The 22,984-nt window shown below is 35.6% G+C and overlaps 1 protein-coding gene across 3 annotated transcripts in view; it reads left to right on the forward strand.

Annotated features, from left to right (window-relative positions):
* The window catches only part of DMAP1 (DNA methyltransferase 1 associated protein 1), a 120,884-nt gene that overhangs the window by 30,031 nt on the left and 67,869 nt on the right, over positions 1-22,984 (forward strand). For 2 of the 3 annotated variants that reach the window (XR_016547390.1, XM_090381384.1), the window contains exons 5-7: positions 5,767-5,841; positions 13,078-13,296; positions 18,472-18,579. Coding sequence is in view for 2 of the 3 variants with exons in the window: in XM_090381384.1 (XP_090237510.1) it covers positions 5,767-5,841; positions 13,078-13,296; positions 18,472-18,579 (402 nt within the window). In the remaining variant the exon portion in view is untranslated. The remainder of the gene's footprint in view (positions 1-5,766; positions 5,842-13,077; positions 13,297-18,471; positions 18,580-22,984) is intronic. The other variant, XM_090381391.1, reaches the window with a different exon arrangement.

Below are 22,984 nucleotides of genomic sequence, written 5' to 3' on the forward strand. Positions count from 1 at the left end.
AATGGTTGCATTGCCTTAAGTTTTATGTGCTAAACTAAAAGCATAGCTTCTCTCCCCCTCCCCATTCTGTATGTGTTGTACTCCCCATATTCAAATTCTGCATCCATTACATCTGAGTGACTTTCCCACAATGTCTGCATTTGATGACTTGATCGGTATTAAAAATTCATGAAATTTATTTTCTATGCTCCTTGGATTGGTTGTACATGCAAGTACATACGCACATCTGTTCTTACTCTTACTCTAACACAGCCCATGTACTTCCTTGTTCGAAGATGACCCACAGCAGGCCTCAATCGCTGGTATTTGCCAAGTTTAACATTGACAAATGTAAAGTACTGCATATGGGTAGCACTAACCCCAGAATAACCTACCAACTAGGTGGTACTACATTCAGGGTTGTGGAGAATGAAAAGGACTTGGGGGTAATTGTGCAGTCAGATATGAAATTTTCTGAGCAGTGCAAAAAGGCTGCAAGAGTAGCTCATGGTGTCTTGTCAATGATATACAGGAATTTTGCTAGCAGGGATAAGAGGGTGATTGTCTCCTTGTATAAGGCAATGGTTAGGCCACACCTTGAGTACTGTATACAGGTCTGGAGGCCTCATTTTAGGCAAGATGTAGAGCTGCTGGAATGTGTACAGAGAAGGTCAATGAGATTGGTGAGTGGAACAAAGAGTTGGTGCTGCCAAGAAAGGCTTAAGTTCTGCAAATTGTAGCTTCTGGAGACTAGGCACCTGAAAGTTGATCTAATTGCGGTGTATAAGGCCTTGAATGGATTGAGCAAGCTCAATGCTAATGGGATACTTCCTCTTACTCGGTACTCACCTGAGGGGGCATAAATTAAAATTGAGGAAAGACAATTGTAGAATAGATGTGCAGAAATTTGCCTTTAGCCAGAAATTGTGGGAGCTCGACGAGCTGATACCTCGATTTCCCAAATGGCTGAACTGGTGGGGGTGTTTGAGAGCTGCCGTAGTTAAAGTGTACCAGGACTGCCATCAAAATGGTCAAACAAAAACCCAACGGCAAAACTGCAAAGGTCAGCAAAGGGTTGAAGTTAGAGGTGTGCTCCGGGTCCGACGACTCGTACATGCGAACAGGTGCAGCACTGTTCAAGAGGTGGCTACCCAATACAACATGGGCCAACCCAGAACAATATCTGGCATGACCATGCGTCGCACTCTTGCATGTATAGGCTATACCAGCAGACGACCTTTATGGCATTCTCTCCTAACCAAAGTTAATTGACGTAAAAGACTAGCGTGGTGCAAAGAGCATGCAGGTTGGACGGTAGAAGACTGGAAGGTATGCTGGTTGGATGAGTCATGTTGTTTACTCCACACCGTGGATGGTTGTGTACGGATTTGACGTCAACAACATGATCCATCATGCATGGTATTAAAAGTGCAGGCCAGTGGAGGCGGTTGTATGGTGTGGGGCATGTTTCACTGGCAGGAACTTGGATCCCTGGTGCATGTGGAAGAACGTATCAATGGTCTCTGCTATCATCAACTGCTTGCTGACTGTGTACATCCCACTATGTTACATTTTCCCAAATGCAATGGTGTCTTCCAGGATGGCAATGTGCAGAGCCATCAGGCACTTGTTGTGCAGAAATGGTTTGAGGAACACAGTTCTGACTTCCAGCATATCTATTGGTCTCCGAACTCCCCCAATATCAATGACATAGAGCACTTGTGGAACACTATGGAAAGGCATATCATTCTTCTGGATACACCAATCACCTCCATACCTGTATTGCCGACAGCATTACACACAGCTTGGTTGGACACCTCCCAAATGCTTCCGACATCTTGTTGAATCAATGCCATATCGGATAGCTGCTGTACTGAGAGCAAAAGGAGGACCTATGAAGTATTAGGTAGGTGGTCATAATTCACTGATCACTCAGTTTATATGATATCATTTTATATAACATAACTTTACAAGCTATACTGTTATGTTTGTAAAGTTATAAGTTAATAATATAAGTTATAATAGATAATTTTATTATCTATTATCCCATCCTACATTATTCAAATTTTCCAGATACATATTTCCCCCACTTGTTGCACTTTGATTGTGGCAAATGTTTCCAAATATATTTGTCACAATTAAAGCCCTACAATTCTCCCTACCACACACTAGGTTACAACTTATGAGATAAATATTTGCACAAAATCACTGATACAGAGATTCTACACATATATTAAGTCATAACTTACAAAATCTCTAGTTAAATTTAAACAAACTAACAAATGTGACTAGAACTATAGAGCTATTTATTAGAATATGATTTTATATGCTAATTTGGTAAATTTTTAGCAAAATTTTTCAAAAACTTATCAATTTCCGGGAGCTCAATTCTTTGGCTTTGCAGTTTCTTTATACTTTAAGTTGTATGTGCCGGAAGATTAAGTAAAAGGACAGTTCGAACTGTATGGCAGTTGATAGTTATCAAAAAACTTAATTTTAAATTGCGTTTGGCGGTGATTTTTGTAACACAGTATGTAATATTTGCATATTTTATCTAAAATATGCTGGTAGTCACTTTTATTTTATTTTAATTACCTTAGTAGAGTATGTTTATACTGAAAAACAATATAAGTAACTTTCTTTTTTTTTTTAATCTTTAAGATAAGTTTGAAAAATGTTTAATTTTAAAAAAATAAAGGTGAGGTTGAGAGAAAATAGAAAAGGGCATTACTTTTTTTTTTTTGGAAAAAAAAGATGTAAGGACTGTAAAACTCAAATTTCAAAGTAAAACTTTTTCAAAAATTAGTGTGAACACTGCATTTGTACAGCCTAGGAATTTTAGCTACTCCCACAGAATTCAATTCAGATGTCTAAGGTCAGTGTAATTTCTCCCATGATAAAATGGGGAAATACCCTTGTCTTAATTTCCATTGATACAGTTAACACTACACTGTTATGATGATGTCAGTTGTACACCACACTGGCACCAAGGATATAAATTCCCATAGTAGAATTCAAAATGAGTTTGTTTATAAAAAAAAAGCCATTCAGGTAGGGCCAAGAACAGAGTGCTACTGCATATAGATCTTGGGAGTGTGAATGTTGATATGAATAGTTAATCTTATTAAAATATAGATTTACTCCATTAATGGAGTGAAGACTTTATTTTCTTCTTTTTAATTTCAGATTTGGTCATATTTGAACCCTTGTTGCCATTAAACCTCCAACAATCGATGTTAATTTCTGTACAGGGGTAACTTTTTTTTCTGTTTGAAAATATGATCTTAAAAAATTGAATTTGATGATAGTGTATTAATTCTATTAAGAAGAAGAAGAAGAAGAACTCTTTATTGCATACAAAATGCACACACCGTACACAATACCCTTCACAGCTACAAGCCAGGGGCTATTGCAGTAAACATCAACAGATTGTATAGCATACCAGATATTGTAGCATACCAGAGTTTATATCACAACACACCATAGCTGGATCAGCTCATTATGTGTTATTAGTATCAACCACTTTGCTAGTATTTTGTAAATGTACTATAGTGGATTCCTGTTATTTGGGACACATTGGGTTAGTGCATTTTGGCCCGATTAAGCAGCTGCCCCAATTATGCAAAGTTTCACGTAAATAGTTAAAAATATAGTGGACCCCACTTTACAATTTATTCTCTGTATGATCAAATCGCGTTACAATGAACTCACCACAGTGAAGTACGTTCACTATACAATATGTAGTAAGCGCTGGTCATTGTGATCATGTTTGTGAACTGAATTTTAATTCTATTAAACAGTAAATAATAAAAGTAAAGATATATTAAGTACAAATTTACACTTTATTACCTTACCAATTAAAAAATTAAATGATACGTGAAAATCGGAAGAATATTTTCCACAGGTTAGCAAAATAAAAATAAATTTACGCTTGTATGCATAGCTTAACTAATACATACTGTAATATGTACATACTAACTAGTTGATATTTCTGTTCACTGACATTGGGGGGATTTAAAATTTAAAACAGTAAAAAAGATAAGCAATCAGTAACAAAGAACACGACATGCACAAATTGCAACTAACAAGATACAAGTAAGAATGGAGTAACAAGTTATGAAGCTTAAAAAATAGGAATGAAGAGAAGATTCTGAAAATTTATTTATGTGTTTTATATGTTTGAAGATTTCATGGAAGGAGAAACACATTTCAACATAATGTAAAAACCCACAGAATTCCAGGTGTTGGTATTATCACAAATTCAATAAGATCAAGTTTACTATCCATTTATAATAGATTGCACTAACAGAAAAGCCCAATAAACCGGAAACTGCTAATTGTTTATGGTTGTGACCTCCAGAAATCCGACCGGACCGCGTGGTATGGTGAGACAATTGCAGAGTAATCTCGAGTCTCCTGCTCTGATTAAACGGCATGTTGTCCCAACTAAGAGAAGAGAACCCTGGCTATTATCTCGATTAGGTTCTGTTCTTTAAGATTTGTCCCAAATAAACGGCTGCCCTGATTAACTGTTGGTCCAAATAACCAGAATCCACTGTATCTAGATGAATTAGTTTGTATGGGTCAGGTTTTTATTGTCCATTTCTCTGCAGCCATGCATTTTATTTCTCTTTGCACACCTTGGTGTACACGGTAAGAAACTCCATATTGGATAATGGCCACAAATGTCATTTATGTGGTATTACTGTATAGCTAATTTTGATGTATGCTAGTCTTTTTGTTTAGTATAAAGTCAAGCGATGTTTTTGGTATCCTGTATTTTGCTCAGTGTAATTTTTATATGTGGACACCTATTTTATGCTGTTGCAATCCTCAATAATTATATTTTGTATTAATTTTCCTTCATTTTATTATTTTTTAACCTGTAGGGGATGGTAAAATTTGAAATACAAGCATTGGCATGGATTAGATTTTGCACCCTATGCTTATAGTATGGGCAGTTAGAGATACTTCTGTTGAATTCTATCCCCCCCCCCCAGTAAAAACAACACTTTTCTCAATAACTTTAAAATATTATTATTTTAATGGCAAGTAGCTATTTTTACTTTTTCTTCTTTGATTTCATATCTGAGGTGTCAAAAATGCTGATTTTCAAAGATCTCCTTAAACTTCCGATGCTGCCATAAATGAATATTTCTGATGTTTTTTTATTAGCATTTAAAAATCTAATTTTATTTCTTTGAAATAATTTTTCTGAAAACACTAATTTTCAAATAAGATGAGTAGCGCAGACACAGATGACTTTTTTTAACAAAAAGGAAATGGAAGGACAAACTTTGCTAGTAGCAATTTCTATTATTTCACTGGCTCAAGAATCTTGCTCACCCCACATGTGCTCCCCTCCATCACTGTGGGAAACAGCCTTCTGACTGCTTCCAGCAGTGATAGTACAGATGAACTGGTGCACTGCAAGAAGTATAGTCCTTTGATTTGCCTTTTGACAAAAGTTGTCCATAGGGTGGATGGAGGCCTACTCAAAGTGCATTTTAACCATGGCTCTGCCTTCAGTTGCTGAACTTAGTTTTATTGTTACTGACCCATTATTTGGAATATATATGAAAGGTAATAAAGGTGCTGGACTGGAAAAAAAAATTTTTGTATGGAATATATTTTTAGGGTATTGTTGAATGGAATTTCTATCCTGTGACCATCATTGACAGGTTAAAGCAAAATTACCTCATTACTCCTGAAAATACATCCCATTTCTTTATTTTTATTTAAATATTTAAATTCTTAAATATTTGAACTGTGTTTAAAATTATTTAGGATGGTGTGCTATTTTATCACTGGAGAAGGGTCGCAGATGAAGGAAAAGACTATCCCTTTGCAAAGTTTAATAAGGTAAAAAAAGTTTTTAATTTTTTTTAATATCTACAGATATTAAAAAATCAGTGTCACTGCATATATATTTTTGTTTTAATTCTCTGTGAATTTAGGAAGATAGATGCCATTTAAATTTCAAATATGGTGGTTGCTGTTTATTGTGATCACTTTGGGACACAACTTAATTGATAGCAATAACTAGTTGTTGTTGTTATTTGGTTTTTAGGAGCATTAGCAACTAAGGCCATATTGCTCCATGCAATAACTAGTGAACCCAAGCTTCCATCTAATGGTTTGCCAAATGTTTTTTGTATTTGGTTATCCAGTTTACTGTGATCACTCACCGAGGGTGGTGGTAGATGGCTCTCTATCTTCTAACTTCTTCACCAATGCTGGTGTCCCCCAAGGTTCAGTTCTTTCCCCCACTTTATCATCCATAAACATGAACTCGGGGCCAATGACACCTCCAAACAGATGCACTTGGGGAAGGATTACCTCAGTACAGTAGCATGCACCAGTTACAGTACCACCTTCCAGTATCTGGAGTTGTGTACATCCATCTAAGATAACTTCTCCCCAGACGAGAACACCTTGACCGCTATATCGATCTCTTTCAGTGATGTTTGCGGCTTTGATACCATGTGCCAACCTCTCGCCAGATTAGCTGACGTCCAGAATCACTGCTGAGACTGAATTTACTGTCATCGGTAAATTACCTTAGGTACCTTAGGTAAAGATTTTGTGGTTATAACCTTTAGACATAGCGTTGGGCCTTAAGTTTTGCACACCATTGTACGATTACAACCCATAGATGAAGTGACGGAATATATCACATCCCAGTTGTTATCAACTGCTAAAAACTTAATTCCATTGACGTGTCCTCTGGCCCGGCAGCATTTTAGCTACTGGTGGAATGACGAATGCACAAAAACAAAAAGGGAAAAAATAAAGCTGGAATTTATTTAGGCGATCCCCAACCACAGCTAATCTCATTTACTATAAGAAATGAAGGGCAAAAGCTCGTTTCATACAAAGACAAGTCAAGAAAGATTCCTGGACTCAGTTTGTGTCCAATATAGACAGAAACACTGATTCCAGATTAATATGGAAGAAAATTATTCAGCTTGGGATTCTTGGGATTAACCCTTGACAACAAGTTAAACTTAGTTGAACATATTAAATTTGTACATAATGCTTGTCTCAAAAAGCTGAACATGCTAAGAGCTTTATCTGTCCTATCTTGGGGAGCAGTCGTACCTTGTTGCTGCGATTATATAGAGCATTGATTAGATCCCATTTGGATTATGGTACTCCAGTCTACGATTCTGCCCGAAAGAGTGTGTTATGCCAGCTAGATCCTATACAGCACAGTGCATTACGGATTGCACTTGGAGCCTTCAGGACATCTCCGAATCATAATCTGTGTATTGGGTCACAAGCCCCCTTTGCACCTCCACAGAAAAATGTTACTGCTGAAGTATGCAGCCAAAATAAAAAGTTGCTATTTGAATCTGCCACGCTAGTCCAGTGCAGGTTGGCAGATCAACCGTATTTAGCAGTCAGGGGCTTTGAACCCCGGTCTACTCAAAGAGCATATGCCACTTCGCTCCCGCTCCTGACCACTCAGCTACGGAGCCCCTTTTTTATTTGCATCCTATTCGCTTATACCTCTTCAATCCACAACTACCTAATCTCTGTAGAAATAAACCTAATAAATTAAGGCCAGCAGGCCTATGGCTTTTTGAAATATCACAGAGTTGGAAAGTTCCTCTTCACAATAGTCAACAGGTAATGAATTACTTTCATCCACCTTGGACTCCTCCCCACCTCTTCAACTGAACTTTGATATTTATTTTCTTCAATGGGGTAAGAATTTTCTACTAACTCTCAGCATGAAACAACTCCATGCAAGTCATTTTCAGAGCTATATTGATTTCCTGCCAATATATACTGATGGGTCCAAATCTCAATCAGCCATTGGAGCAGCAGCAGCAGTGTTTCCCTCTACTATTATTTCAGCTTCCCTTCCACCTGGGTATAGTGACTTTTCTGCAGAACTACATGGAATAAAACTAGCTCTAGAAAATTTGAATCTTTACCCATCTCCAAAATATTTAATTTTCACTGACTCTCTCAGCTCAATTAAAGCAATGCAAAGTCCCTCCTATACGAATCACCCTATTTTAAATCAAATCAGGTGGTTGCTCTTGAAAATCGAACATCATCAACAATTAGTGAACTTTAGTTGGAATCCAGCACATTCAGGGATAAATGGGAATGAACTATCAGATATACTGCAAAACATCCATCAACGTTGGATTTGACCTCTGTCCATATTCCAACCTCAGACTATAATGTCATCATAGCAGCAACATGCCTTGCGCATTGGAAAGCATTATGGAACATCCAGACTAACAATAAACTTCAATTGAAACAGGAACCAAAATTTTGGCACTCTAGCATCCAGACTACAATAAGTGGTGCTTGCACGGGCAAGAATAGGGCATACTCATCTGACCCATCTACTCACCGGTGATGATCCTCCTGTGTTGACACTGCTCAGCACAACTAACAGTCAAACATATTCTTATTGACTGTCCTCACTATCAACAGGACAGAACATCAGTCCTGCTTTCCTTAACAAATCTTCAACAACCAAGATCACTAGAGCATATTATTGGCAATCAGGCAAATATTAATGAACTTTTCAGCTTTCTGAAAAAAATTGGAATATATAATCGATTCTGAATAGGTTTATAAAATGAAATTGAAACGGCTTCATTTCTGAATTATTTCCTAACACATCCCTATGGACAAGTACACTATAGCCAGTGTAGCTTATGTGCCATTAATGTGCAATATGGCCACAGAAGCCGATGTGCCAACAACTAACAAAAAAAAAAAAAAATAAATAAATAAACCAGTTTTATTTTTACTTGAAGAAAACAAATAAAACAGATTCAGCTATTGAAGCATGAGGATGCAACACAACTTTCTCAAACAGCTGAATTTGCATACTGATGAACAAACATTGTGCGTGTTTCAGAAGTACATGTTTTTACGAAACCAAGGTCAGGAATAACATTTTCATTGAGAAAAAAAGCAGTTGATTAGGCAGAATTTAAATTTAGAAATAGTAAAATGTGACTAGTAATACTTAACCCAAATTTAACATAAGATTCAAAAATTGTTGCCAAAATATGGCAAAAAAAGGTTAAGACAAGTAGCCTAAACTTAAAAATAAGCAAGATTTTGCTTTTAATTGAAACACCCTATTTATATGTGTATTTAATTGATATATCATGTGTGCGTGGGGGCTGAGTGGTTTGAGATGATGCAGGACTTAAGATTTGGTTTTGATAATGGCATTTCAAATCCTGCCACTGTCACTTTTTTAACAAATTGTTTTTATTAAATGATTATTTTAATTACTAATCATTCTATTATGGAAATCATTTGATTATGTCCATCACTATTTTAAATACCACCTTTATTGGGCATTATTTATAATTAATTATACAAGTTTTTGACCTTTATATTGAAACTTATTCAACTGCTTCTATCACTTATATTCCAGCTTTGGAGATAAGCTGTTGCATGATACTGGGGTAGTTAAAACACTTGAATTTCTTTACATTTTTGGCCAGGTTTGGATAAAAGTGCTACAATGTTTACCTAGTACTCTGTATTGTCCTAGAAAATTACTAAAATTGTATATATCAGCATTAGTGGAGAAGTTAGAAGACAGAGTCACCAGGTGCATTATAGCCAAAGCAGCTTATGCACCATCAAACCCCCAAAACAACAGAGCCATCTACCATCACCCACAGTGAGGGGTCTGAGAGTAAACTGGATCCCCAATTACAAAAAAACAGTTGGCAAACCATGCGATGGAAGCTTATTTAGAAGACCTTTATGCCAAACGTGATCAAATGCCTTTGAAATGTCAAGAGCAGCTGCTTGAGTTTCACCAAACTTTTCCATTGAATTTGTCCATAGATGGATAACATAAGCCAGATTATCACCAGTGTATCCATACTGATGATCAGTTGGAAGGTTTCTAGGTAGTTTAAGAGTTGGCAGTTAATTGATTTCTCTGTTCCTTTAGAAAGATTGGAAGTGCAATGGGATGATAATTAGATGCATGGAACTTGTACTATTAATAAACAGAACATTTGTGTTATGAGTAAACGATGATTTAATAGCAGATACTTTTCTCAGATATTGTTAACTGTGACTGATAGTGTAGTATCAGTGAAAAAGTAATAGATATGTGATTTTTGACCCAACTTTAGTGTTGTGTGTGTGTGTGTGCGTGCGTGCGTGCGTGCGAATAGGATGTACAGCAAATTAACTGTATCATTAAGTAAGTAAGATACAAAAAATTTAAAATTTCAAAAGACTTGTATAGAAGATTTTTCCCATATCATAAAATCGGGAAAAAAGTGACGTTTGACGTAGATGTGATTGTTCAATTTCAAGTGGTGCAAAATGTGATATAATCAAACATTTGCACACAAATGAGAATAAGGACAGCATGCACTACATAGAAAGAAATTCAAAAAAATAGATATAGCATTTCAAAATGAAAATGATATTGTCATACATGTCGGATGTTTGTTCACCTTGTTAAGTATAGAACATAATCAGAAAAAAATGTTTGTGGTAGAAATAGCAAAGAAATATGGATGTGGAAACAACAACCATTATTAGTGAAATTGCACTTATAATGTCTGCTAGTAAGGGAAAGAATAGGTAGTGATGGTTCTGAAAATCTGTTAGTTTTTGATTGTTATTGATGGCGGTAATCAAGGTGATTCCAGGTTGTATCTCATTTTCTGGTAACCTTCCTTAGTTTAAAAAAAAAATCATAAAATTGAAAGCAGCTTGAACTCAGTGCCAGCATTGGAAAGTGACAAGACAGTGTACTACATTGGACTTTCTTCTGAACAACCTTCAAGCATGTGAGAGTCATTTGAAAACCCTTGCACTTAGTGTTGATAAAGTCCCCCCTTTATGGTTGGGCCTGAAAACTGAGTAGCGAGGGTGTTGAAAGAAGAGATTGAAAACTTGGTGGTAATAAGCTGTTCTTGTCATCTCATTAATAATTGTACTGGAAAAGGGGCTGCATTGCCTTGCTGTGGAAGTCAATGAATATTTGGTGGATATTTACTATTATCTAGAAGGAAGTGCTAAAATTAAAGATAATTTAAACAGTTTTAATTAAGTCATGCCAATAAAGTAAAAAAAGATTTTGAAGCATGTGTTACACATTGGATGTTTTGGGTAATTGTTTAAGCAGACTGATAGAACAGTACCCACTTTAGACAGGTCTGTTTAAAGAGGAAGTTAGAGGTGGTGAGAAAAGCCATATGAGCACTTCGGAGAGTTACCAAATTGAAAAATATGAAAGATCACTAATGAGTGGCACTGGGGCTCAAATCAAGGTCATTCAAAAGTATTGAAAGAAGTCAAATTAATGAACTCAAGAAAAGAACTTTTGGTGAAGGCAGTTGTAAACCTGCCAAACAAGCCAATAATTCTAGGCAAGTTATCCTCACTTGCACAGAAATTCTGTTCATGTTCCTTCTCTTCTGGCTTGAATTAAGGGATTAATTTGCTTGTTTCTTTTAAATTCTCTGCCAACGTTTGAAAATCCTAATATAGCTATTCAATCCACTGAACTTCACATTCGTGTACTGTGGTCATTATTCCTAGATAACACCATACATTTTCTGGCTGTCTTTAGAAAATGGGTGAATCCAGCAAATCACCCAAGAATGAACAAATTTAGTTCTTTGATTGCTCATTCACTGAAGCGGATTGTGCAGAGCAGAAATTTTGTTTGAGACTTATGGTTTTAATGTACTGCCATGACATAAAAAATTTAAGTCTTTTTAAGTCCAATTGCTGTTTGTAAACAAGATTAGTGACTGATTGAAAATAACCGACAAATGTATTTAGTGATATTTTTCACTAAATATGTTTACTGTTTAGTGATGTTTTCAGAACTTTTAAATTTTCATCCACAAATAACACTGGAAGATACTAATGCCATATGAAAGAAAATTAAGTTGCTCAGAGCATCTTCCAAAAAGAATGCACAGGTCCTTATCTTTGTTGGGAAAGGTTTTTTGTCCAAGGTGCTCAATTTTGGGGATCCTGTGAAATTTTGGGTTTCACCATCCAGAATATGCCATGCACATTATGAATTTTGGAATGGAAAATGTATTTTCCCCCCCTACTTATCTTTCTTTTGAACACACTTGTACACTTGGCTACACAGTACATTTTGTACAGTACTGTGTATAAAAGTTGTAATAGGAAAATGTAGTATTTATCAGTCTTCTTTGACTAATGTGACAACCCAAAACCTGGAAAATTACAGGATCCAACAAGGATTAGATTTCTAGGCAGCAGAGCCATTGTTATAGACAAAACCTTTCACTCCCTATCCCTGAAGAGAGCAGTCTGCAAAAATAGCTTTCTTGAAGCAATTGTAATCAGTTGGAATGGTGTTGGTGTCTGATAGACAGTCCAGATCCTAACAGAACAGAAATGCACAGAAAACAAAATCCTAAGTAAGGTAATATTTGAAATCATTCTCTACTGGCAAACAATCCTTTGCTGTATTATGATATGAAAAGTGTATGTTTTCAGCAAAATTTAAATTAAAGTCCAAAGGCTGGATTTTAAAAAAATCTCCTGCTTTCCTCCATTACAATTACCAAACCTCCAACTTTTTGAAAGTCAAAAGTTGGCAGGTGTGCAATATCATTTTTAAGGTAAGCTTAAATACAATCCTGTTTCTGTCACTCAAGGGAACAAGGCTTCTCACAACAACAGCAAAGACAGGAAAAATATAAATCAAAGAAGTGTTTATTGCCCAGTTATTTCAACACCTGCATTGAATTATAACCCTTAGTTTATAATTGAATTAGAAATTAAGTAAAGAAATATAATATATTTCTTTACTTAATTTCTTTATTTGTTATTTTGAACGAAGCAGAAATTAATTCCACTTATAAAACTTATTTTTCTAAAAATTGAAATTAAGCACTTTATAAATGATTTTTTGCTACAAAACTATCTCCTTGATAATGAATTGTGATCTAGCTTTCAGTGAAATTTATTGATAAGAATATGCAAAAAAACTTTAATCTCATTAGATGATAGCTACTTTGTTTAGAGAATTATGGTTGATATAAATAAAATAAGTTTTGACACCCAACTAATATTTAATAAATGGAATAGTCTGTGCAGGTACCAGCATATTCAGATGCAGAGTATCAACAACATTTGCATTGTGATGGTTGGACAAGAGCTGAAACTGATCATCTTTTTGATTTGTGTCGACGACTTGATCTTCGTTTCATCATCGTTTATGACCGTTGGGATAAAGCACGATTTTCCAGTCGCAGTGTAGAAGATCTAAAAGAGCGATACTATAGTATCTGCAATATCTTATCAAGGGTAATAGAAAACTATAACATTAAAAAAAAATTAAATATTCAGTAATTTTAATCATAAAACAATTTTTTTAGTAAGTATAAAAATTAAAAAAAAAAAAAAAAAATCAGCAGTTCATTACAGGGTGTCCACAATGTCCTGTCACCCCACTCAATTTACTGATAATCACTGATATAGGCATGTATATGATAAAACAGTGCATTGTAGTTTTGTGAGTAAAGACATCAAACCAGCTCATAAAATATTCCAGTAGACTTTTAGAAATAATTCATATGTGACCCTTCTTCAAAAATGATACTTTTCTTGAAGTTTACCACTTGATTGTTTAAAGAAATTGAAGAATTCGTGTTATGGTCTCCAAAAAACCAAATTCTAAAGAGGGCAGCAGAACTGGAGAGCACATTCAACATTACAGAAATGCATTGTAATAAAGATTTTTACTATAATGTATATATGACTATTTTATATCTGTATTATTGATAGAATACTTTACAGTGCGGGATGACAAACATTGTACACTCTAGTATTTTGCTAAGAGTTATTAATTAGAATATTTTAAAGTAATTATTTTGAAGCTTAAAAGTTTAGCATTTTGACAAATTCCTTAATATGTTAAAAATAGAATAATCAGAGTAAACTTAATTCTCTTTCCAGTTGTTCTAAGGAAACTTCACTATAAATAATGAGCCCATTGAAACCTTTTGAATTGGTTTTTTAACAAGAACAAAATTGTTGAATAATATGTTTAATATACAACTTTAAAAAAAAAAAAGACAGCCTAGTTTTTAGTTTTTCTTCTAACTAGGCATACCAATGATTTTGTGTAAGTTAGCATGCTGTGCACAGTGCTCTGCTTTTGTTTTTCATGTACAGATTGGTATTTTGTTTTAATAAAAAAAAAAATTCTAATGAAATTGGAAATGTATGTATACACACACACAAAACACTGATAATATGCTTAAGCATTAATATCAATGCAGCATTTCCTTGACATTTGCTACAGTTACTTTTCTTAATTGTATGGCCCTTGCATATAATATAAATTTCATGAGTCACATCTCAGCTATTCTTTTTCATTTTTGGTACTTAACAATTAGTGTTTTTGTGGTTTATAGTTTTCAAACTGAGTCTTTATGTGTGTTTTAAGACATTTTAGCTTTGATTCTGCTAATTAGTTCATCAAACTAAGAAGAGCATTTGAAAAGTTCATGGCCTGAGCGTGAAGGCTTTATTTAAGAAGTCTGGTAACATGTTACTTTTCAACATAGTCCCCATTGGTATCTGTACACTTTTACCACTGACTCCAGCTGCAAGGAAAGTTTTCTTTTGGGCTTCCAGGAATGTATTCCCTGCAGCAATGACATCATTATCAGTGGGAAACTGGATGCCAGCCAGGTAATTTTCAAATATGAAATGGGTGAAAGTCCAATGGTGCTACATTTGATGGATATGTGGGATGGTGCAAGATTTCAAAGCCCACACTTGTGCATTGCAACCATGGCAATGACAGATATGTGAGCAGGCAAGCTGTCCTTGTGAAACAAGACTTCCTTGTTGAGCTTTCTTTGGCCTTTGTCTTTGATCTTTTAATGCAAATGCCTCATAAGGTGTCATTATGACTGTTTGGCTTTTTTGAAGTTAATCCACTAGCAACATTCCATCAGCATCTCAAAAAAAAACTGTTGCCATCACCTAACAGGCAGAAGGAATTGATGTGATCTTCTTTGGAGAGGGAAAAGAGCTTTGTTTCCACTGTTTGAACTGATCTTTTGTCTCTGTCATTGATGATCATGGATGACCATAACTGATCATGGATGAGTCATGGATCCATGATCACAAATCTTGTAAGGAAATTTTCAGGATTTGCTTGAAAACAATACAAACGTTCACTTGACTTGACAACTCTTGTGTGTTTCCGACCTACTGTCAACAACTTTGGGAGCCATTGTGCTGTCATTTTTCTCACAGCAAGAACCTCTGTTATTATGTTGTACATTGTACACATGTTTAGATAAGATGCCCAAGACACTGGTAGTGTACTGAACTGTCACTCTTCGATCATTCATCACCAAATCGTGCACGCTGTCAACTTCTGGAGTGATTAAGTTGCAGGTCTTCTGTGGTGTGGGCCATCTTCTAGCCTCTCCCTTGTTTAAATTCTGTTGCCCATGTCTTAACCATAGAATAGGAAGGGACTTCCTCTCCTAGTGTTACCATATCTTCACGAATTGCCTTTGGTTAGTCGGTGGGCAATCTTCCAAATATTGGACGCATGCTTTTGACTGATTCCATCCATCTTTCCTCATTTGCACAACTTTGACTTCAGGACCTGTAATTAAAAAAATATATATATTATTGAAACTGCATGAAACTTGTGGGTCTATTTAAAGTGTTATACCTTAAATACAGAAATTTTTAACACGGCAACATTATCCTTTCATACCCAGGCTTATGAACCTTTCAAATGTCCCTCGTAAAAACTAAATTTTTAAATCTTCTGATATATTGCCAGATATATATATATACAGGCATACCTCGATTAACGAATAGGATGCGTTCCACGAAATTACTTCGTTAAGCGAAACTTCGTTTTCAGAGGTAAAAATACTATGGCCAGAATAGGGATACGTTCCTACGTAAAGAAAATGAAAAGCTTTTTTTCGAACAAAGAAAAGTTTTATTAAATAAACAGTCAACTTACATACAAAGTGAAATCACATTTTAAAATATGAGGTTAAAGTTGATTGTTTATGCTTTTTTTCTCTTTCATTTAACAATTGCCTATACGGAGTTATTGCATTTAACACTGATCGCTTAACTATAACACTTCTTCCTAAATCGGGATCATTTTCACTAAAAAAATTTAAAACGTTTTCAATGTCATTTAAGCACCTTTTTAAATCTTTGGTTGTTAACACTTTTTCGGCAGGAACTTCTTTAACTTCGCCTTCATTATCTTTGTCTTCGTTGCTAACAAGGTTTTCTAAATCTTCCACTGAAAAACCATCATCTTCTGCATTCAATAAATTTCTAACATCTCCTCTTCATCGACATTTTCGAAACCTATTGATTGAGCCATCTGGATAACTTCATTTCTAATTTCTTGGATGTTATTTTCTTCTTCTAGTACAACTTCTGGCCATATTTTGCGCCAAACTCCATTTAAGCATTTCTTAGTGACTTCTTTCCAAGAACTATCAATGTTTTCAATTGCGTTTTTAATGGTGTAGTTTTTCCAAAAAGTTTTAACTGTCATTTCCACTTTATCCTCTAGTTCAGTTAAATTGCTTAAAGTTCGACGCAGATAATAAGCTTTAAATGATGCTGTTACTCCCTGATCCAATGGTTGAATCAGGGAAGTTGTGTTTGCTGGAAGAAACACAACTTTGACAGGAATGCATGTGTCCAACATGTTAAGATCAGTAGGATGTCCCGGAGCATTGTCTAACAACAAAAGAGCTTTTTCTTCAAAGTTGTTTTTTTGACAATACCGTTTTACTCCAGGACAAAAGTGGTTAACAAACCAATCAGTAAATAACTCCTTGGTAACCCACGCTTTTCTATTTGCTTTCCATATTACAGGTAAATTCATTTTTATGTTACCTTTTAATGCCCTCGGATTTTCTGAATGGTAAACTAATAGCAATTTTAATTTATAATCACCAGAGGCATTTGATCCAAAGAGTAACGTTAAACGGTCTTTGGCTGCTTTAAATCCAGCAGCTGATTTTTCTTCAATAGAAATGAAGCATTTTGTTGGTAGCCGTTTCCAGAACAAACCGCTTTCGTCAACATTGAACACCAAATTTGGTGGAAAATTTTCACGTTCAATTATTTCCTTTAGTTTTTCTGGAAACTTATTTGCAGCTTCAACATCTGCACTTGCAGCTTCTCCTGTTAATTTTACACTATGAATCCTGGCCCGTTTTTTAAATTTCTCGAACCAACCACGAGAAGCCCCAAAGGTTTCCGTAATTTCTTCAGTTTGTTTAGATTTCAGGTGGTTAAACAAAAATAATGCTTTTTCTTGAATCACCATTTGACTTAAAGGCATATGACGTTGTGACATATCATCTATCCACAAACTTAACATTTTCTCCATTTTTTCTAAAATTGGATTCCTTAAGCGAGTTAATTTTGCCGCTGTAACATCTGTACAATTCTGAGCAGACTGTTTTATTTTTTCTGATTGACTTAGTATGGTTGTTAAAGTTGATTGCGCTAATCCTAAAGAATGTGCCACATCGGATTTTCTTTCGCCGCTTTTAACACGTCGTACGATATTTAGTTTAGTTTCCAAAGAAATTGCTTTTCTTTTCTTTGATTCTGACATTTTAATTAACTAAAACAAAAATATTTCTATTAAAATTTACAAAATCTACATTATGTAATCTATAAAGAACCTACGTCGATTATTGCAATGCGCCACACTGAAACAACGTCAATCATGTAAACAACAACTAAATTACGCGATTGACACGCAAAACTGTTATAACAGACATGCCCGCAGCTCGGGAGCACTCGGGAATACGTAACGAGTCGCCGTCAGTCACCAATCGGATGATTGTCGGGCGTTGGCCTTAAATTGGAATATTTTTTTATGTTAAATGGGGCTTGAAATTGCGGACTTCGTTATATTGAGGCTTCGTTATCAGAGGTAACGTTAACCGAGGTATGCCTGTATATATATATATATATATATATATATATTTGTGAATTTCTTCTGGTAGTATTTAACAAGCCAAAGAAAATTGGCATGCACCATATTCTTATTATTTTTGATAATAAGTAGGTTTCATTTCATATTCTGTCTCTTCATATTCAATTTTATTGTCTACTTTCAGAGCTAGTTGCATGGCGTACTGAGTGTACCATTCCAATATCTAAAATAAAATAAAAGTATGAATCAGCATAAACTTATTTATTTATCACATTTGTTTTGCAAAGTTTTACCTGACATTGTTGCCAGTTAATTGTAACTTGATTTATATTGCTTTCAATGTTGTTGGTACACTCTCTGCATCAGCATTCACAATTAGAGTTAAGTACGGGTAATTAGAATTGATAAATCAATTGGAAATTTCTGAAGAAAAAAGTTCTATTATATAAGAATTAAAATATAAGGAAATGTTCCTGATTTTAATTCTAATACATTTTAATGTTTTAAAAATTTGTTAGGTACGTGCAACAGCTGGGCAAGAACCAAAGGTTAGAGTTTTTGATGCTGACCATGAAAGGAGAAGGAAAGAACAACTAAAAAAATTGTATAACAGAACCACAGAGCAGGTATGCATTTCAATAAAGTTTGAGACTTCTTTTTTTTTTTACCACCATTAATCAGTATTTGCAGCATTAAAAACAGTAAAACAATGAATAGTAATAAGCATATACACCAAAAAACTTGCAGGGAAGTGTTTCACTGGGACACAAACTGAAATGACTATCCCACCTAAAGAGTCATTCACCTTCCATACACATTATTTATTGAGTTCTCAAAACACCTGCATAGAAAATTCAGTCAGCTGCCACTCCATATCCCCGCTTTGCTCCACCTCTACCAAAACCCACTGGTAGAGACAACAGAGAAACACCAAGAGCCAACTTTAGTACAAGAAAAATGGATGTTGAGATGTAGATATATTAGAAGACAGTCTTGAACTTCTTGCAAAGGAAAAAATGAACACCTTACCTCCCAAAAAAAAGGTAAATATAAGACAGAAAAATAAGCTCTCATCACTTCAGAAGCTAACTGGTAGATTCTTCAGTCCTAATAATGGCTAAATTCATACAGTGGAACTGTCATAAATTCTGGTGAAATAATGATATAACATCAATGCCCTCCTGCACTTTTTTTTTTTTTTTTTCTTTTTTGCTTGCAGAAGATATACCTGAAGGAAAATAAAGACCCTTGCTTGCTTGCATAAAGTCCCTGTCATCCATAAAGATAGAACTACTGGATATTGATCTGGTTATGGAGGTGTTACTATTATTGTGGACAACCAGACCCCATTTCAGCCTTTGGCTTTCACAGCTAACACGGAGACAGTTTTTTTTTTTATGAAAATTCCAAACAAGAGAGGTATTAGAACCTATAGTACTCAGTACCGTGCATGGGCTGGAGATTGAGAAGATGAAAGAAGATATTTGTTGACATTAGACTTGAACTTCTGTAGACTGTAGTTTCTGGGAAATATGTATGAAGGAAGGTTGTTCCAGAAAATAACAGTTGAATGAATAAACGAGGAAAATGAAAAATTGGTTCTGTGAGTTTGAAGTTGGACAGTAAATGGATCTTGGCAAATGGCGGCACATGTTCGGACTGTTTTGAAAGAGAGAGCAGGAATTATAGAAGCCAATTCAGAGGAACAATGCCCGTGGAAGTATCTGTAGAAAAGACATGCAGCAGAAACAATGTCTATGAGACAGAGTGAAAAGACTGTTAGAGATGAATCATTAATTAACCTAATTGTCCTCTTCTGAATGGAATCTAGAAGCCTGAGAGAGTTTTTGGGGGCACTACCCCAGATATGGGAACAAAATTCCATGGTAGGGCAGATTTGCGATTTGTACAGAGTGTACAACTGTTTGAAAGAAAAGTAACGCCAAGAGCGAAAGAGAAAACAAAGTTTTTTAAATGCAGAGGAAGCAATATTTGTAATGTGCTTGTGCCAAGAGAGATTAGAAGTCAGGGTAATCCCCAAAAGAGATATATCATTTTGCCTAGAAATCGGAGTGTCACCAAAGGTAAGCATAGGAGCAGAAAAATCCTTTTTGCGAGATATAAAACAGGACTGAGTTTTAGAAATCAACTAAGTTATCTTTGCCCCACGGGAGAATTACCTGGAGATTGGCATTTAAGGAATTGGTAGCAGATATTCAAGAAGTTGAAGCTGATTGAGCACAGCGAGGTTTTTCAAACTAGAAAGTGGAATGCAAAGTGCTATCAACAGCAAAACTAGGGATAGGATTTCCGGTCAATGGAAGGTCATTAATATACAAGAGGAAAAGAGTGGGGGAAAGAACTGAATCTTGGGCGACACCAGCATTGGTGGAGAAGTTAAAGATAGAGTCATTTACCATCATACTCAGTGAGCAGTCAGAGAGAAAGCTGTATAACCAATTACAAAAAACAGTTGGCAAACCATAAAATGGAAACTTGTTTAGAAGACCATTATGCCAAACATGATCGAAAGCCTTTGACATGTCAAGAGCAACTGTTTGTGCTTCACCAAACTTTTCTGTTGAATTTGTCCACAAATGGGTAACATAAGCCAGAATATCACTAGTGGATCGACATTGATGGAATCCATGCTGGCGATCGTTGATCAGGCAGGTTTCTAGATAGTTTTTTTTGCAGTTAATTGATTTCTCCATTACTTTAGCATTAGCATTAATAGAGGCATACGATGCAAGAAAGCAAAGTCCAGCTCAGTCTTAAATTTATTTAGGCTATTAGCTTCCACAACAAAAGATGGAAGCCTGTTCCACCAATCAACTACCTGCTGGCTAAAGGCAAATTTCCGCCCATCTATTCTACAACTATCTTTCCTCAATTTGAAACTGTGCTCTCTCAGGTTCTTAGTCTGAGCAAGAGGAAGAATCCCATCAGCATTCAGTTTGCTCAACCCATTCAAGCCTTATACACCACAATCAGATCACCTCGCAGGTGCCTACTCTCCAGGCATTGCAATTTGCAATTTGCCTTTCTTGGTAAGAGCACCCCTTTGTTCCCCTCACCAATCTTGTTGCCCTTCTTTGTACTCATTCTAGTAACTGTATATCCTTCCCAAAATGAGGCCTCCAGACCTGTACACAGTACTCTCGGTGTGGCCTGACCATTGTCTTGTATAATGGGATAATCACCTCCCTGTCCCTGCTAGCAAAATTCCTATATATCATTGACAAGACTCTGTGACTTGCCCTGGTAGCCCAACTGCTGAGCAAACCTCATATTTGACTGCACAATTACCCCCAGGTCTTTTTCACTTTCCACTTCCCTGAGTGTAGTACTACACAGTTGGTATGTTTCTCTTTGGTTATTGCTACTGATATGCAGTACTTTGCATTTGTCAATGTTGAACTTCAGTTGCCACTTCTCGGCCCATTTTTCCAACTTATCTAGATCCAGTTGGAGTAGCTTACTGTCTTTACTATCATTAACAACCCTGCCAACCTTTGTTTAGGAACCTTTTAGAAAGAGTAGAAATAATTGCAATGGAACGATAATTGGATGGGAGGGATTTGTCACCCTTTTTTGGAACTGGCTGGATATGAGCCGATTTCCAAGCAGAAAGAAAAATACCTTTGGAATATGAAAGTGAAAAAAGGTGGCAAAGAACAGGAGTGAGTTCAGGAGCATAGGTTTTGAGAACAAGTGGAGAAATACCATCTGAACCTGGAGCTTTCTTAGCATCAAGGTTCCTCAAAATCCTTCTGACATCCTTGTGAAGGAAGCCACAAGAGGCATTGAATAGAGCGTTCTGGGAATGGTGGGAGGTGTTTTACCAATATCCTTAATACACAAGGTGGAAGAAAAATTTAATGCTAGCATGTCAGCTTTATCCTTGGCTGAAATGACAATAGAACCATCTGCTTTTGATGGAGGTGGGAGCAGAGTTGGGCAAAAACTGCGGCAATAGCTTTGGCAAGAGACCAGAATGCTCGGCTACCAATATTTGCAAGAAGCAAGTTTTCTACCCTTAGCCTGTTCAAAATCGTTTGGACTGATTAATAACTGCTTTACAATTGTTGCAAGCTCTAGCAGAAAATGAAACTGAAGAATTGGAAAAAGCCAATTACGATTTCCAATAAATGTGCTAAGGCTGTTCTTTTCTTGAACAGCCATAGCACATTTATTGGAAAATCAAGGTTTAGATCAGCGTTTCTGAAACTGTGTTCTGTGAGATGTGAACAAGTGTTCCGCGAAAAATCGTAATTAATAATTAAAAAAATAAAATAAATAAATTTTGCATGTTTGTAGTGTACACCACTTTTGTATCATTGTAATATTTAACATAAATTGTTTTTTGGTTATTAATGTACTGGCATAGACTAATAATCAAATAGACTGTGGTACACTTTATTTTGGCAGGCTTTGCATAGAGAAGTATCCGTAGAGGTATTGACACCTACAAAAAAGTAGCAATGTGGTGATCTAATATGCCATTTGTATTCGATATAGCCTGGAGTGTGTGGGTTTAAAGAGAGGAGGAAGTGAACCAATATCATAACCAAACTCACTTGTATAAATTTTTTTTTGATAATTATTAATATTTCGGAATATTATTATTAAAATATGTGACCATAGATTTGTGGTTGAAAAAAGGAACTTTAAAACGAGAAGCAAAGTACTTCTAGTAGTACAACTGTGGTCGATGAAAACCAACACAATATTGTTACACTTCAAAGTGAGCATGAACAATTGCAGCCTTTTGTTCTCTAAAAATCCGAAGTGAAAAAACAGGAACCAACTAATAAAAGACGAAAACGAAAGTATAATGACAGTTATTTGAATTTCAGCTTTACATGTGTTGGAAATAAAGATGCTCCTGATGCACAGTGCATCATAAGTAATAAAATATTAGCAAACAGTTCTTTGGCTTCTGCAAAACCTGTTTCGTAAGTGTTCCGTGAATAGGTTGTGAGATGAAAAGTGTTTCAGTGACTAAAAAAGATTGGGAAACGCTGGTTT

The sequence above is a fragment of the Mastigoproctus giganteus genome, chromosome 1 (genome assembly GCF_048544385.1).
Source record: "Mastigoproctus giganteus isolate SK-2022 chromosome 1, ASM4854438v1, whole genome shotgun sequence".
Classification (NCBI taxonomy): Eukaryota; Metazoa; Arthropoda; class Arachnida; order Uropygi; family Thelyphonidae; genus Mastigoproctus; species Mastigoproctus giganteus.